The 14,630-nt window shown below is 61.6% G+C and overlaps 1 protein-coding gene across 1 annotated transcript in view; it reads right to left on the bottom strand.

Moving 5' to 3' along the window:
- LOC130044715 (adenylate cyclase type 1-like) overlaps nt 1-12,716 on the bottom strand; it is a gene marked incomplete at its 3' end in the record, with an annotated part of 29,466 nt that extends 16,750 nt beyond the window's left edge. The window contains exons 1-2 of the mRNA XM_056137344.1: nt 12,114-12,716; nt 1,600-1,749 (exon numbers count right to left, since the gene is read on the bottom strand). Coding sequence (XP_055993319.1) covers nt 1,600-1,749; nt 12,114-12,716 — 753 coding nt within the window. The remainder of the gene's footprint in view (nt 1-1,599; nt 1,750-12,113) is intronic.
- Between the last annotated feature and the right edge of the window lie 1,914 nt (nt 12,717-14,630).

Below are 14,630 nucleotides of genomic sequence, written 5' to 3'. Positions count from 1 at the left end.
GGGTCGGCCATGTTGGCCACTTGTAAGGCGAACGCCCTACCCGCTGTGCTATGTAGTATATTAACACAAAATCCCTAAAACACAGGAACATTGACACTCTGTGAACCAGTGTTGATTCAATAAAAAAAAAACTCTATATTTTTTCATTTAAAAAGGTAAAAGAACAACAAAATTATCTCAGAAAATATGGAATATGCTTAGTAAATAAAAGTAAATAAAAGTAAAGCAAGAGGACGAGATCTGGGGACACACAGGACCCTTCCCAGGAGGCTGCCTTCTCTGTCATGAGTCAGAGTCAAACCCCTGGGGAAAGTCAGGGTGCACATCCACAGAGAGACAAGCGGGACAAGAAGGACAACAGCTGTCTGAGGCACAAGGAACCATTAAGGGCTCTGAACAGGCAGGAGGTACTGAAGTCCCAATAGGAGAGCAATTAGGAGGGAGAGAGGGACGGGGAGGAAAGGCGGATCCATGAGGGTGTCCAGCGTCCCAGGTCATCCCAGAAATGTGCCTCCATGACCACACGAGGAGCTGTGTAGGTGCCTCATCCATCCCGAACGACAGCCTCTCCGAGGACCAGTTGGTAACAAGCTAGCGTCAGGATCCTCGCGCTCTTCAGTGGAAATGGTGTGGTTTCCAGTACGGACGCTGGCCCTCGGTGCTCACCCAGTGTCCCCGGGCCCTCATTCGGGCTGACCTCACCCACGCCTCAGCTGCCTGAACTCCACTCAGTGGCACAGCACGGCACGCAACGAGAACTCCGCTTTTTTTTTTTTTAATTTTTTTTTATTAGTGAAACACCATGAGGTACAGTTGTAGGTTTACAATTTTTTGTGCTTGGGTTTGATTATACAATGATCAGATACCCATCCCTCCACCAGTGCCCATTTTCTACCACCATGGATAATATCCCCCCTACCCCCATCCCCCCATCCCCCCCTGCCTCTGTGGCAGGGCAATCCCCTGTGAGAATTCCGCTTTTAGATTTTTATTTTTCGCTATGCTGAGGATCAGGCTCAAGGTCTCACGCAACAAGGTGAGCACTGTACTGCCAGGGGCCTGCGAAGAGACTCCCCAGGGGGACAAGCCCAGCTCTGCAAACGAAGACCACCAGGGCACCCCGCCAAGTCCGAGATGCCTTGGCCTGGCTCAGCCCGGCTGGGTGGCGACAGGGTTGGAGAACCTCACCTGGCCAAGGCCACCGGACTGCACACTGTCCCCACCTCCAGGGAGCCCGCCCCCGCCATCTGCAAAGGCCAAGGCGCCCACAAGGCACCAGAGCAGCAACGCAGCCCCGTGCCAGAACCCCACCCCACTCAGAGCCTGCACCCAGCACCCACGGGGAAGCCCAGGACCCTCCGCTGGCTGGCATGTCCAGAATCCCCACTCGGCAGACAGCGGGAGCACCCCAGGCAGGTCAGGTGCCCCACCCCCTGTGCTCCCCCAAGGCGCACAAGTCCAGACCACCCTTCCGGGGCTGCAGAAGCAAACGAGACCAGGCAGGGGGCTCCCAGCTCCCGGCAAAGTGCCTCCCACCACGTCCCCCCACCCTCCGCATTCCCTCCCCCGTGGCCCAGCCCTGCGCAGCCCTGCACTGACCTGCTTCTCGTTCTCATCCTCCAGCCGCAGCCGGTCTTCGATGCAGTTCCGCGCCTGCAGGAACGCCCTCCGCTGGCAGCGCTCGGCCAGCACCCGCAGAAACACCCCGTACATGTTCACACCCACGAAGAGGAGGGCGTTGGCGCCCAGCTGAGAGGAGAAGGCAGAGAAGACAAGGAGCTGTGAGCAAAGACGCCAAGTCTGTGCATCAGGCACCTCGACCTGGACCCCCGAGCAGAGGGTGTGGCGCTTATGGACAAGAGCGGGCGGGTGGCTGAGTCTACCCTGACTCTGTTTCTTTTTCAATTTCTGGCCACACCTGGCAGCACTCAGGGCTGACTCCTAGCTCTGCTCAGGGCTGACTCCTAGCTCTGTGCTCAGGGCTGACTCCCCAGGGGTTCAGGGCACCACATGGGGTGCTGGGGATTGAACCTGGGTCAGCCACGTGCAAGGCAAGTGTCCTGCCCACTGTACTGTTGCTCCGGAGTCATGCTGCCCTACAAGGACCAAAAAGGAAACCAGGACACGGATGCCCAGGGCAGGAATGTGCCGTCCATATCACATGTGCACTGGGCTTGAACAGCTTCCTGGCACTCTGATCATCCTCCCTGGGACCCCGAGTCATCCTCCTGGGATCTGGAACACCCAGAGACTAAGGCTGGAACACTCGGTGGGAGCCCCCGGGGGCAGAGGGCACTGCCCCTTGGAGCTGATTTGGCCAATGCTGTTCCAGGGTACAGGCTGGCAGCACTAAGGGCCTGAGCCGAGGGCCATGCTCGCCATTCTCCAGGGTACATCCTGCTATGCTGGGACATCCAAGCTGTCCAGGGAGGCACAGTCGAGGCAGCGAGAAGGCCGCACACAGGGACCAACAGTGTGGGTGTGGAGAGTCAGTATTTACATGTGCGCTGAGTATTCCTAAGTGCCCATGGGTGTAGTAGTGGCTCATTTTTCTATGTGTGTGGATTCTGAGCCAGACCTGGTTCTGTGCTCAGGGCTCATGTCTGGCTCTGCCCTCAGGGATCACTCATGTGGTGCCGTGAACTGAGTCTGGGTGAGCCACGTACCAGACAAATGCCCTCCTTACCCACTGCACAGTCATTCCCGACCCAGAGTACATTTTTTCAACTCAAAGAACGAGTGGTGGCACTGAGCACGTTTCTCCCGAGAGCCTGAGCGACAGCTATGCGCCCAGTTTCCACTTGCCCGTCTGGCCTGTGTAACACTCTGAACATGTGGAATATGTGGGACACAGGCTGCCTCTCCTTCCTGGGACATCCCCTGTCCCTCTGTGGATGTCGCACCAGCTTCCTCAGGGGCATGATGGAGAGTTACGAGGCCCGGAGTGAACATCATAGCCCAGCCAGGGGTCCTAGCCACAGCCTAAGAGGGCACAGGTTGGGAGAGAGGGTATGTGGGCTGAGGGGGGCCTGGGAGGATGTGTGAGTGATAGACCCCAACGGCAGAGCCCATCACCTGTCCAGTCTCCGTCACGCCTTTCCTTTACTCAGCCAAGATGCTCCCCAGAGCCTCGGAGGCGCCACAGGCCTCCGTGAGCAGACTGAGGGGGTCCTCGCTCCCCACAGTCGGCCCAACAACAGTACTGTCCCCACACACACACCTGGTGTCCACACGCACACACCGCCCCTCCCCCATCAGGGGCCGAACACCGCCGAGGGGCAGAGGTACAGCCCTGAGCCCTGGTGCAGAGTCTCCAACTGGAACCCAGCTGTGGTCGGGCGCAAGGGCACCAGGACAGGGAGACTTGGCCAGAGCCAGGGGAAGCTATGGCCAGCATGGTGGGCCACCCGAGGGCTAGGGGTACCAGTACCTAGCACCAAGAGGGGAGGGCGGGTGCTGGATGCTGGGTACACATCCCAGCAGGGAAGGACCTGGCCACACCAGGCCTGCTGCCTCCCTGATCCCACGGTCTGTGGGCTGGTGGCACTGCAGAGGACAGCTGAGATCCTGACCCCGGCCTATGACATAGGACAGTACGGGCCAAGCACGCAGCTGACCCAGGCTTGATCTCAGCACCACATACTGTTCCCCAAGTGCTGCCAGGAGTGATCCCTGAGTACAGAGCCAGGAGTGAGCCCTAAGCCTTGAGTGCCCAGGAGCACCCCCTGCAGACCTGGAAACAGCACTGGGCTGGGGGCACATAGGGCTGTCCCCCCACCACCCCAGGCACTGCAGGAACAGCGACGTAGGGCACGTCCCACCCTCAGCTCTGAATGGACCCTGGGCTGCCCCACACAGGCCCAGAAGATGCCCAGGCCTGTACACTTCAGGGGCCTCAGGGCCTGACAGTGCCCACTCAGGCCTGTTTGGCCAAGCACCTACCCCCCACCATCCCCAGGCTGGGTCCTGCAGCAGGACCAACTCCTGTGCCCTGGGGAGGAACTGGGACTGTCCATCTAGGCCAGTCCCAAATAGCAATGGACTCACTGGGAACTGGACACTGAGGTCAGAGTGCTGCATCTGGCTCAGCCCCACCCACTGCAACATGCCATGGACAGAACATCTAGAACTGCAACGTCCCAACCCCTTCCTCCCACACACCATTCTTTCATCCCTGCCATTTTCTAGTAAATAAAGAAAAGACAACAAAGAAAACTTATCACATTACCTCCTTCACTGATCACTAAATAAGGATCACTTATTACCAGCTATAATCAAGTGTAGAGCAATATATGTGTTCTCATCCATATCATCAACTCACTGTCCACCCAACACCCACCTGTCATAAATCCAGCCATCATTACCATATCTATCCTTCCACTATCCACCATCCATCCATCATCCATAAATCTATCCACCATCTACCTATATCTATCCATTTGCCATCCATCCACCATCAATCCACCATCCATCCACCATCCATCATCCATCCATCCACCATCCATCCATCCACCCACCATCCACCATCCATTCACATCCATCCGTCATCTATCCGCCATTTACCTATCCTTCCATCATCCATTCACCATCCATCCACCATCCATCCATCTACCATCCATCATCCGCCATCCATCCACATCCGTCCATCCACCATTCATCCACCATCCATAAATCTATCCACTATCTACCCATATTGATCCATTTGTCATCCATTTGTCTTCCATCCACCATTCACCATCCATCCATCCACCTCCATCCACCATCCACCATCCATCCATCCACCTCCATCCACCATCCATTTGCCATCCAGCCACCATCCATCCATCATTCATCAACCATTCATCTATCATCTATAAATCTATCCACCATCTCCCCTTATCAATTTACTCATCATCCATCCACCATCCATCCACCATCCATCATCCTTCCACTATCCATCATCCTTCCATCATCCATCCATTCACCATCCATCATCCATCTACCATCCATCCATCATCCACCATCCATCATCCATCATCCATCCACCATCCATCACCCATCCATCATCCATCCACCATCCATCATCTATCCACCATCCATCCACCATCCACCATCCACCCATCATCCATCATCCATCCACAGAGCCACCCACCCACAATCCCTCAACTTAAACACAACTTGATCTGGTTTGGGGCCCACATCTACCCCAGTCTGAACTACTACAGCCTCGTTAATTTGGAGAGATGTGCTTGTTCCAGGCATCCCAGGGACTCATTGCTCCTGGAAGGTACCATACCAATCCTGCCTGAGCCTTTTCCAGGCACATTCTCAAGGCGTAAAGACTTGGAACATGAGCCAGGAATCCCCTTCCCTCACAATGCTCACACCCTGTGGACACACAGGCCTAAGCCAAGTGGCCCCAGCCTGTTGACCAGCACTGTCTGTCACTGTGGGAGAGCCTTGAGCAGAACCATCAGCACCATGAGGCGCCATCCCAGCCAGAGCACTGACTCAGCACAAAGGACTGTCCCCATTCCTGCAGCTCCACGGAGAGCCAACTCGGAGCCACAGCCCCACCATAGGGCCCGGGGACATGCACGGCAGGGGGTGGCACCCACACATGGGGCGTCTGGAAAAGATGTTCAAGTCCCCAAACATGCTTTCAGGGGTGAAGAGACCCCCAGAGAATGATAAAGCTGGGAGTGGGCCTGCAGGGACAGGGACAAGGCTCCTAGAAGCTACTGTTCATGCCCAGCTCACTCATCATGGCACACAGAGGGTACCCGGTGACAGAGCTTACTGGAGGGGCGACACTCTGGGCACTGGTCCGGCATCACTGTCATGGTAAGTGTGGATATCAGAGGTCCTCGAGCCTGTCCCTACTGGCTCTCTACAGGACCAGCGAGACACACGCAGTGGACGGGTCGAGGCTGGCCGTGTTTGTTTGGGGAATCTCTGGCACAAAAATGGGATTCCAGGTGAGGTGTGGGTGTGAGATCCCAGGGGACGAGGGACATCTAAACATCTCTGGAGTGGGTACAGACTGCACCAGGGGTCAGCGCAGCAGGGACCTCTCCTGGCCCCGCTCTACAGGACAGGCTCTGGCCGTGACCACCACACTGCAGACTCCACTGGGCTGTGGCCTTCAGCCCTGGGACACTGACCAGCCAAGCCCCAGCCTAGAGTCAGCGCGACTGAGTGTAAGGGCCCTGAGGACCTCGTCCACCTCGGTCTGGGCTGACCTAGGCTCCCAACCATGGCGATGAAAGGCAGTCAGATCTGCCCCCAGAACCCACACAGGGAGCCCAGGGCCCTGCCAAGCTCCCGTCCATGCAAAAATGTGTGGAGCAGCCCCTGGTCCGCCCCACTGGGTCAGCACTGGCCAGTCTAGACTGCGGAGTGACTGGGCTTCTCGCCTCCAGCCCCACCGGCTGCACACTCTCAGAGCACAACGGTCCCTGAGACAAGCCAGGGAGACACACATTCGGCTACTCTCATGCACTCAGCCCCAGAAGCTGGTGGCAGGACACTGTCCCCTCAGATGCCTGTTCCTGGGGAAGGCCGGCTGCACCCCAACAGAGACAGAGCACCCGAGGAGGGGCATGTGGGCCAGGTTCAGGCCTGCCCAGCCCCAGGTACCTCCTTCCCTGGGGGCAGCTTTAAGGCTCCCCGCCACCCGCTAGCCCCCAGGCTACTCAACCCCTACAAGCTTCTGGGCAGAGACAAGAAGAGGCAACGGTCACCGCAAGGGCCTTTCCTGCTGCAGGATGGACTGTCGGGTGAGAAAGAAACGCCACTAAATCCTAAGTACACAGGTAAATGTCTGGCTCCAAAGATGCCTAGTCCCACAGCCCGGGAACGGAGTCCACAGCGGAGCTGAGTCATAACTCAGTGGATCTCCTGCAACAGCTGCTGTGCAGGGGCGGGTGGTTGGTCCCCACAGGGAGAATCTCTCTGTGCCAACAGTGGAAAACAGACACAGGACAGGGCGGGACGGATCTACACCTACAGCACTGTTGATGGTCCAAGAGTCCCCTGGGGGAGCTAGAGAGACACCCCTGGCCGAGCACAGACCCCAGGGAAACCTCTGGCACTGCGCGGGCCTCCAAGCCCAGGGCCGGGAGTGCTCACTCACAGGGGCTCAGAACAGGAACAGAGTCCCCGGGGGTCTCCCGTAGGGCTCCGGAGTGAGACTGGCCCCCGCTGCAGCTCCGTGAGGGCTACACTGGTCAGTTGGAGAGTTCTGTCCACACCCGTCTTCCTGGGGTCTGTAAAGGAAGCGGCGCTTCCCACCACAGCTGAGGAGGCTGGTGAGCAAACAAGCTCATGGCAAGCCACAGGGAGGGCAGGGGGCCTCCAGCCCCGCCCACCCACCCCACCCCCGAATGCCCACATCCTTGAAGAAATCTCTGCAGTTCTGAAGCTCAGGCCACCTCCCCCCAGCTGCAGCAGGAGGGCTACCAGTTCCCACTGGGCAGAGTCTGTCCCTGGGGAGCTGCGCTGGGCGCTGCAGGGAGGACCAGCTGGCCACTCTACCCCACCACACACTGCGAGTGTCCAGGACTCACCCCCACAGAGCCCTGAGCCAGGCACACAGAAGGGCAGCTGAGTGCCCCACGGGAGGGAGGGACGGCAGGAGAGCACAGAGTCCGCCTGCCAGCACACGGGAGAAGGGACTGGGCCTCAGTGCTCCTGGGGGAGAGCCTGGCCCGTCCCCTCGCTCCTGCAGCCCAGCAACAAGCCAGTGAGTGGACTCTCCAGAAGGTGCTCACAGCAGCCCTGGACAGGGGGGAGGGCAGCGCCCCCTGCTGGCTGCAGGAGCCCGGAGGCTCCCTCCCAGGCCGGCAGGACCCTGGTCGCTGAACAGTACAACTGTGCCCGCACCTCTGAGCCCAAGCACCTTGCATGTACCGGGGACAGGCGAGCCCCAGGGAAGCCCCTCTGAGCCAGGGCCACCGAGGGGAATACGGGCAGTGGACACTGGCGAGGCCGGGGCCTACTGCAGGGAAGCACAGGAAGTCTATCTGATGCATGAACACCCACATCAGTGGCAGGGCTTGGCCTGGACTGGCACATGGAGCCCCAAATTCAGGACGCTCAGAAAGGGGTACAGAGTGCCAGCCTGTGGCCGCCCCCCAACAAGGCACTGCTGGGACAAGCGTGCGCTGGCCACGGCACAGCACAGGCGCCTGCAGCCTCTGAGCTCCAGGACGGCGTTTCCTGGTGGGCCAGGGCTGGTCACATACACAGATACGCAGAGTCTGATCACACACGTATGCACAGGGCCTCATTACACGCACGCACACACATGTGTAAAGGGCCTGATAACACACATGCAAGCACACATGTACAGAAGCTGATGACATACAAGTATGCAGAGCCTAAACAGGCACACACACGTACGCACTGCAGCCCAGCTCTGCCCAGACCACACTCCACCCGCCGCTCCCTCTGCCACCGCCACCAGGACCCCCATCCCCAGCGCCCCACAGAAAGCAAGGGACACCCCTGCTCCCAAGACTGCCCTATCAGGCAGCACCAGTGCAGGACACAAAGGTCCCACAAGCTAACCTGGGCCCTGGCCCACAGAGTCTCAGTTTGGGAGACAGAAGGACACGCCCCCAAGACCCCTGGGAGCCTCTGGTCAGGGCAAGGCCAGCAGCTTTGACGAGGGACAGGGCAGGTGGTATCCTCCCTGGTCTAAGCCGCATCACCACACCCCCACCCCTCCCCGGCCTCCCTCTGGCTCCTGCAGTCCCCTGGGAGCCAGCACAGCAGTCTGGAAGAGCTCTCCCCTGCCTTTAAGGGCCAAGGGTGACCTAGAGAAAGAGGATGTCCTCTCTCCCACCCGGAGGCGGACAGTCCCTCCCATACGTTCACTCTCGGGGCCGGGCACCCAAATGTGGAGGTTCATGAGGACCCTCCGGAGAAGCTGCCCCCGCCCTCACGACCAGTGCTCTGGCCCATGCACCAGCGCCAGACTCCAGCACACGCAGCCAGGAAGAGCCAGACCAGAGGACAGACAGAGGCAGAGCCAGGGGGTCCCGCACCGGGCAGGCGAGGGCAGCACCCTACATGCTTCTGGTTTGCCTAATCCCACTGCCCTGGCCAGAACAGCTATGTCAGGGGAGGGACTCAGACAGGCGGACAGGGCCAGTGGGGGTCTGGTTCCAGGGAATCGCGGCCCCAGCAGACACCCACAGCCTCAGGCGATGCCAGCAATGACCTGGAGCTCAAGAGGCGGTCAGTCTCCCGTGAGCCAGACCGTGCAAGAGCCCGGACTGGCCCGCCAGGGCCCAGAGCAGAAGGGAGGGGGAGGACAGCTGTGGCCATGGTTTTCGGGGGACTGAGATTGCCCGGGGAGCTCCTGGCTCCAGCCTCCACCCAGTCAGCCCGGGTCAGCCGAGAGCAGGATGCGGAACAGGTGAGCAAACAAGTCTGAGCCCCCAGGCCCGGAGCCTTCCCAGCTGGACAAGCCTGGAGAGGCCCTCTCAGGGCCCAGCTTCCGGGGACCAGCAGGGATGGCCAGAGTTCCCTGATGGGGGTAGAGGCCATGGGAGGGGATGCCCATTATAGCCATGGGGCCAAGGGGAGCAGGAGGGACCCAGCAGGACGAGAGGGAGAGTGGAGAGCTGGCCAGGCTCCCCAGGGGTCAGCAGTGCTGGCCACATCCTGAGTGCGCTCTGGAGGGGGTGGGCATTCCCCACTGGGACCCATCAGCCACGGGTCTCCAGCGGAGCCCCTGGTCAGCACAGGAGTCCCCACATTCCCACAGCTCACACTCACGCCTCCACTCCTGACAGCTCCCGCCATGCTGGGGTCCTCCCCGCTGGCACTGGGGCATCTGTCATGGGGATCACGCCAGCCAAACTCTGCTGCGTGTGCCGTGAGCTGCCTCCAACCCCCGCTATTTCCACCCCCCGGCTAAATCAAACCCACCAGCCGTGCAGCCACGCTGAACCAACCCCCAGACCACAAAGCCTAGCAGGTGAGGGGTGGCGGGACAGGCAGGCCAGCGCCCCCTACAGGCAGGCAGGGGAACGGCATGGCACAGGAGGAGGGTCCAGCTGGAGACTGTTACCCAGAAAATCCCCTCTGCAGGAGCCCCCAAACTCCTGAGCCCCTCAGGGATTAGCTGGTACCACATCAGGAACCTAGGTGACGTGTGCTGTCCCCTCCCCCCCCACAACGCCCCCATCCCCCCGCCCCATCCCCCACGCTCTCCAACACCAGCCCCAAGGGCTGGGCCTTCCCACCTCCAGACATAAAGCCTCCATTTCTCACTGAGGACCTGGTTCCCAGGACACGAACCTCGCACCTCGATTAAGGGTGACAAGTGGGTGGAGAGGGCAGAACAGGGTCTGACCAATACTTATGGGGCTCCAGGGCTGGCTGGAGCCAGACACTCCCTCCTAACGCTTTCCTCCTGAGAGGCAAGTGGTGAGAGACCCATGGCATGGGAAAGAAAGGCTGCAGAAAATTTCAACTTAAAAGAAGAGAAATCGGGCCCGAGCGATAGCACAGCGGGTAGGGCATTTGCCTTGCACACGACCGACCCGGGTTCAAGCCCTGGCATCCTATATGGTCCCTTGAGCACTGCCAGGAGTAATTCCTGAGTGCAAAGCCAGGAGTAACCCCTGAGCATTGCTGGGTCTGACCCAAAAAGGAAGAAGGAAAAAAAAAGAGAAATCGCAGACTTTCCCGTGAGCAGTTGATCGGGAGGAGGGAGCACGGCTGGACCTGGGCCTGTCCACTCAGCCTGCACCCAAGTTGATGAGCTTGAGCCCGCACAGAGGGGCTGCTGAGGAAAGGGTATCGGGACCCTCCGCAACAGAGAAGCAGGGGCTCCCCACATCACCTGCACCCTGGGCCCACAGCCCACATCCCTGCCTTTTCTTTCTTGGTCTTAGTCTCTGACCTTTGCCTCACATCCTCTCTCACATCCCCCCCCCACCCCCATCTCTCTTCCAGCCTCCTCCACCAGCTCCCCTCCGGGATCTCCCTCACCTCTGGTCCTAGATACAGGCTAAACTGTGTGGGTGACCCCCAGGGCTGAAGGGAACAGCACTGTCAGGACTCCAGAGTGGGGAGTCCCAAACCCCCACCTGTGCTGAAGGGGACAGCACAGTGTGGCTCCAACCAGCCTCTCCTAGCAGGGACGACCTGTCCTGTCACACACCACAAGGCGCCCACACAGAGGCGTGCGTGCACATATAGGTGTGCAGAGACTTGTGCACACGTGCGGATACACAGACAAATATATGCAGACACACAGGTACAGGTGCACACAGACAAGTGTGCCGACGTGGACACATACAGAGATGCACACAGACACATGCAGATGAACAGGCACAATTGGATGGCCATGTGTGCACACACTGGCGCAGGGCACCTCTGTCCTGCGCCCCCTCCTCCCCATCTCCCCTCTCTGCTCCCTCCCTCCCACCTCAGGACCCTGCCAAGCCCAGCAAGGTTCACCCTGAAGCCCCAGAGCACAGGTGAGCTGGGCGCAGTGACCTGAGGCCGGTCAGTCTGCAGCCTCTGCCCTGTGACGGGAGGGGCCAGGAGGCTGACCGTGTCCTTGCTCCGGCTGGCAGGATCCCGGGTCCTGGACTGTTCCTTCCTCTGGACCCGTGTCCTGGTTCCATCCACCTCCCCGCCTGAGCACTGGACACGCGGAGACAAGAACTCCCGCTTGTCAAAGCCCTGGGATCAAGGGGTCAGGGGCCAGGGTCCTGCACCCCCACCCACCAAAGCCTGTTCCTCTAGACCCCACCGAGATCGCTCACCGGGCAGCCCCTGGAGGCGCCGCACCCCTTCTCGCCACCGCTCCCGAGGGGCCGGGAGGGCGCTGCCGGTGGCAAATCCCCAATAGCTCCAGACCGCGCTCTCCCAGCGGGCTGGCCCCGAGCAGACCCCAATCCAGGCCCACCTCGGCCCCTGCGGCTCCTGACCTTGGGCCAGTGCTGACCCGTCCCGGCTGGCCTCGCGCCGCGGCTCTTCGGGGACCGGCACTCGAAGGCGCTCCCCGGGGGGCCGGCCCTCAGTCCCCAGCCTGGAGTGACCTTGACCCGCTGTCTCCCTCCCGTCTCCGGGTCCCCCCCCCAGGCGAGGGGCTCAGCCGCGACACTCACCGTCCTCCAGAGACGCGGGCGCTTGGCCGGGAACGCAGTGGCCGTGAGCACCAAGTGCGCGGCGGCCACCGCGAGCCCGAAGCCGACGGCCAGCAGGCTGCGCACGGGGAGCAGCGCGTAGGACACGAAGGTGACCAGCAGCAGCTGCCAGACGCCCCGCTCGGCGGCCCCGGGGCCCGCGGCCACCCCGGCGTGCGCCCCCGCGGGCCCGCCCAGCGCCAAGGGGCAGCAGAGCAGCGCGAAGGAGAGGCAGAAGAGCAGCGCCAGGCGGCCGAGCTGCCGCAGCTGCGGCGGCCGCAGCGCGCGCACGTTGGTGACCACCAGCAGCGCCAGGAAGAGGACGCAGTGCACCGGGTGCGAGCCGCGGGCCAGGCCGGCCGCGGCGCCCGGCGCGCCCAGCAGCTCGGCCAGCGCCAGCGAGCCGGCCAGCAGGCTGAGCACCGCGAGCGCCCGCAGCGCGGCCGCCTGCTCCAGCCGCAGCGCGTAGCGGCCGAACAGCGCCTCGAGCTCGGGGCACGCGAAGCCCGCGCCGCACGCCCGCAGCCCCGCGCCCCCCGCGGCCCCCGCGCCCCCCGCGCCCCCCGCGCCGCGCGCCGCCGCCATCCCAGCGCCCCTCGCCGGCCCGGGGCGCGCGGCGGGCGGGCGCGGGCGGCCGAGTCGGGGCGCGGGGCGCGGCGGAGTCGGGCGCCTGCGCACTGCGCCTCCCGCGCCGGCGGCTCCCGGGGCCCCGCAGCGGCCGCGCCCGCAGCCCGGCCCGCGGGTCCGCCCCGCCCCGCGCCCCGCGCCCCCCGCCCTGCGGGACCGCCCCGTGCGCCCCCGCCCCGCGGCCCCTGCCCCCGGCCCCGGCCTGCGGGACCGCCCCGCGCCCCCCGCCCCCGGCCTGCGGGACCGCACCGCCCCGCGCCGCCCCCCCGCCCCCGGCCTCGGGACCGGCCCCCGCCCTGCGCCCCCGTGTGCGGCAGCGACCCACCACCACCACCACCACCACCGCGCCCCGCCCCAAGCCCGTTTCCCCGGCGCGCGCCTCCCGGTCCTTGGAAGGCGCGGGAGCCGGGCGGTTCCGGGGAAGGGGATGCGCGGCCGGTGACGCGCACCCCGGCCCTCGCTGTCGGGCCGATGCCCCCGGGAGCCCGAGCAGGACCGTAAAAAAGGGGGAACGGAGATGCCGGGACTGCCGGCGTCGGGACTCCCCGGGGCGGTTCTCCTGCCGCTCCTCCTAGGGGACCTGCGGGTGCGCGACCCACTAGCGTCTCCGGATGCCCGCACGAGCCCACGGAGAAGCTGGGGAAAGCAGGGGTCAGGCTGGTGCTAGTCGGAGCTGGGGACCCGAGAAGGGGTTTTAGCCCCAAGGAAACCAGTGACAGCAAGTGCCTCCCGCCCACCCGCCCGCAGGGTGGCTGCATCCCTTGGCTCACAGCCAGTGCTCACTTCCAGACCTCTGTCCCTCTGTACCCGGAGGGTCCCAGGCACGCAGTTCGAAAGAGAGGGCGCAGGCAGAGGGGACCCAGGGCTCTAGCAGCCCCCAGCACCCCTCCCTGCAGTGGCCCCTTGTGCTTCTCCTGCACCCGCCCTGTCAATGGACCAGAGGCTAGGAAGCAGCCCAGTCCTCGGGGAAGTGCTTCACCCCATTTCCTGGGCACTGCGCCTGGGGTCAGTTCACTGGTCTTGTTGAATGCCGCTGCTCCCCTGAGAACCACACTCCGTGACCAGGTACAGGCATCAAGTTAGGGTCTGTGTTAGCAGCGCTCCAGGGATTTCAGTGGGTGCTGGCCAGAGGATTCGAGCTGGAGGTGTGGCTCCCCTCTGAATCACTCTTCATTCCAGCTTTTGTACAAATCCCAGCTGGCCACAAAACTGGCTCCTGGTGGCTTGGCCACAGCACATCTCAGTCTTGGGCTAAGCCAACAGCTATTTCCTTACGTGTCCCCAAGAGAAAATACGAGGGGAACCCCGGGTCCCTCTTCCTGGAACAATGGCCCACAAAGTCCTCCTTCTTTGTGAGCCCTTCCTGGCCCCATCAGCCTCCAGTAACCCTCAGACTTTCCACCTGCTCATCTGTCCCCTCCCTCTGAGAACTAGAACCCTGACCCTGGGGGCAGCTACTTACTGAGAGGCAGATCCGGCAGGCAACACCCTGTTTGTTTCTGACACAGCCAGACACCTGGCCAGCTGCCTTCCCCCACGCCTGCTCTCTCTCAAGGGCTGCAGTCGCTTTAGGCCTTTTCAAGCAAGCGAGCTGGAGTAATGCACAGTGAACTGATATTGTGTTTTATTATGTCATGAATAGTATTCGAAGATTGATTACAAAATTGAAAGACGTTCCATATGCAAAAATAAAATGCTACGTAAAAATGAAAGAAGTTTGGCAAAATGATCGGGAGGCAACGTCCATAAATAGCACCTCACTGCCACCTGTTTGTTCCCATTCACCTGTCACCCAGCAGAGTTAATTAGGATCAGCCTCAGATGCTAAGTAGCCTGTGATGGTTCTTATGGGGGAGGGGTTGGAGTGCGAAT

This window comes from Sorex fumeus, unplaced genomic scaffold, assembly GCF_029834395.1.
Source record: "Sorex fumeus unplaced genomic scaffold, SorFum_2.1 ptg000123l, whole genome shotgun sequence".
Taxonomy (NCBI): domain Eukaryota; kingdom Metazoa; phylum Chordata; class Mammalia; order Eulipotyphla; family Soricidae; genus Sorex; species Sorex fumeus.
The sequence above is the reverse complement of the archived record's forward strand: the minus strand, read 5'-3'. Positions and strand labels throughout refer to the sequence as shown.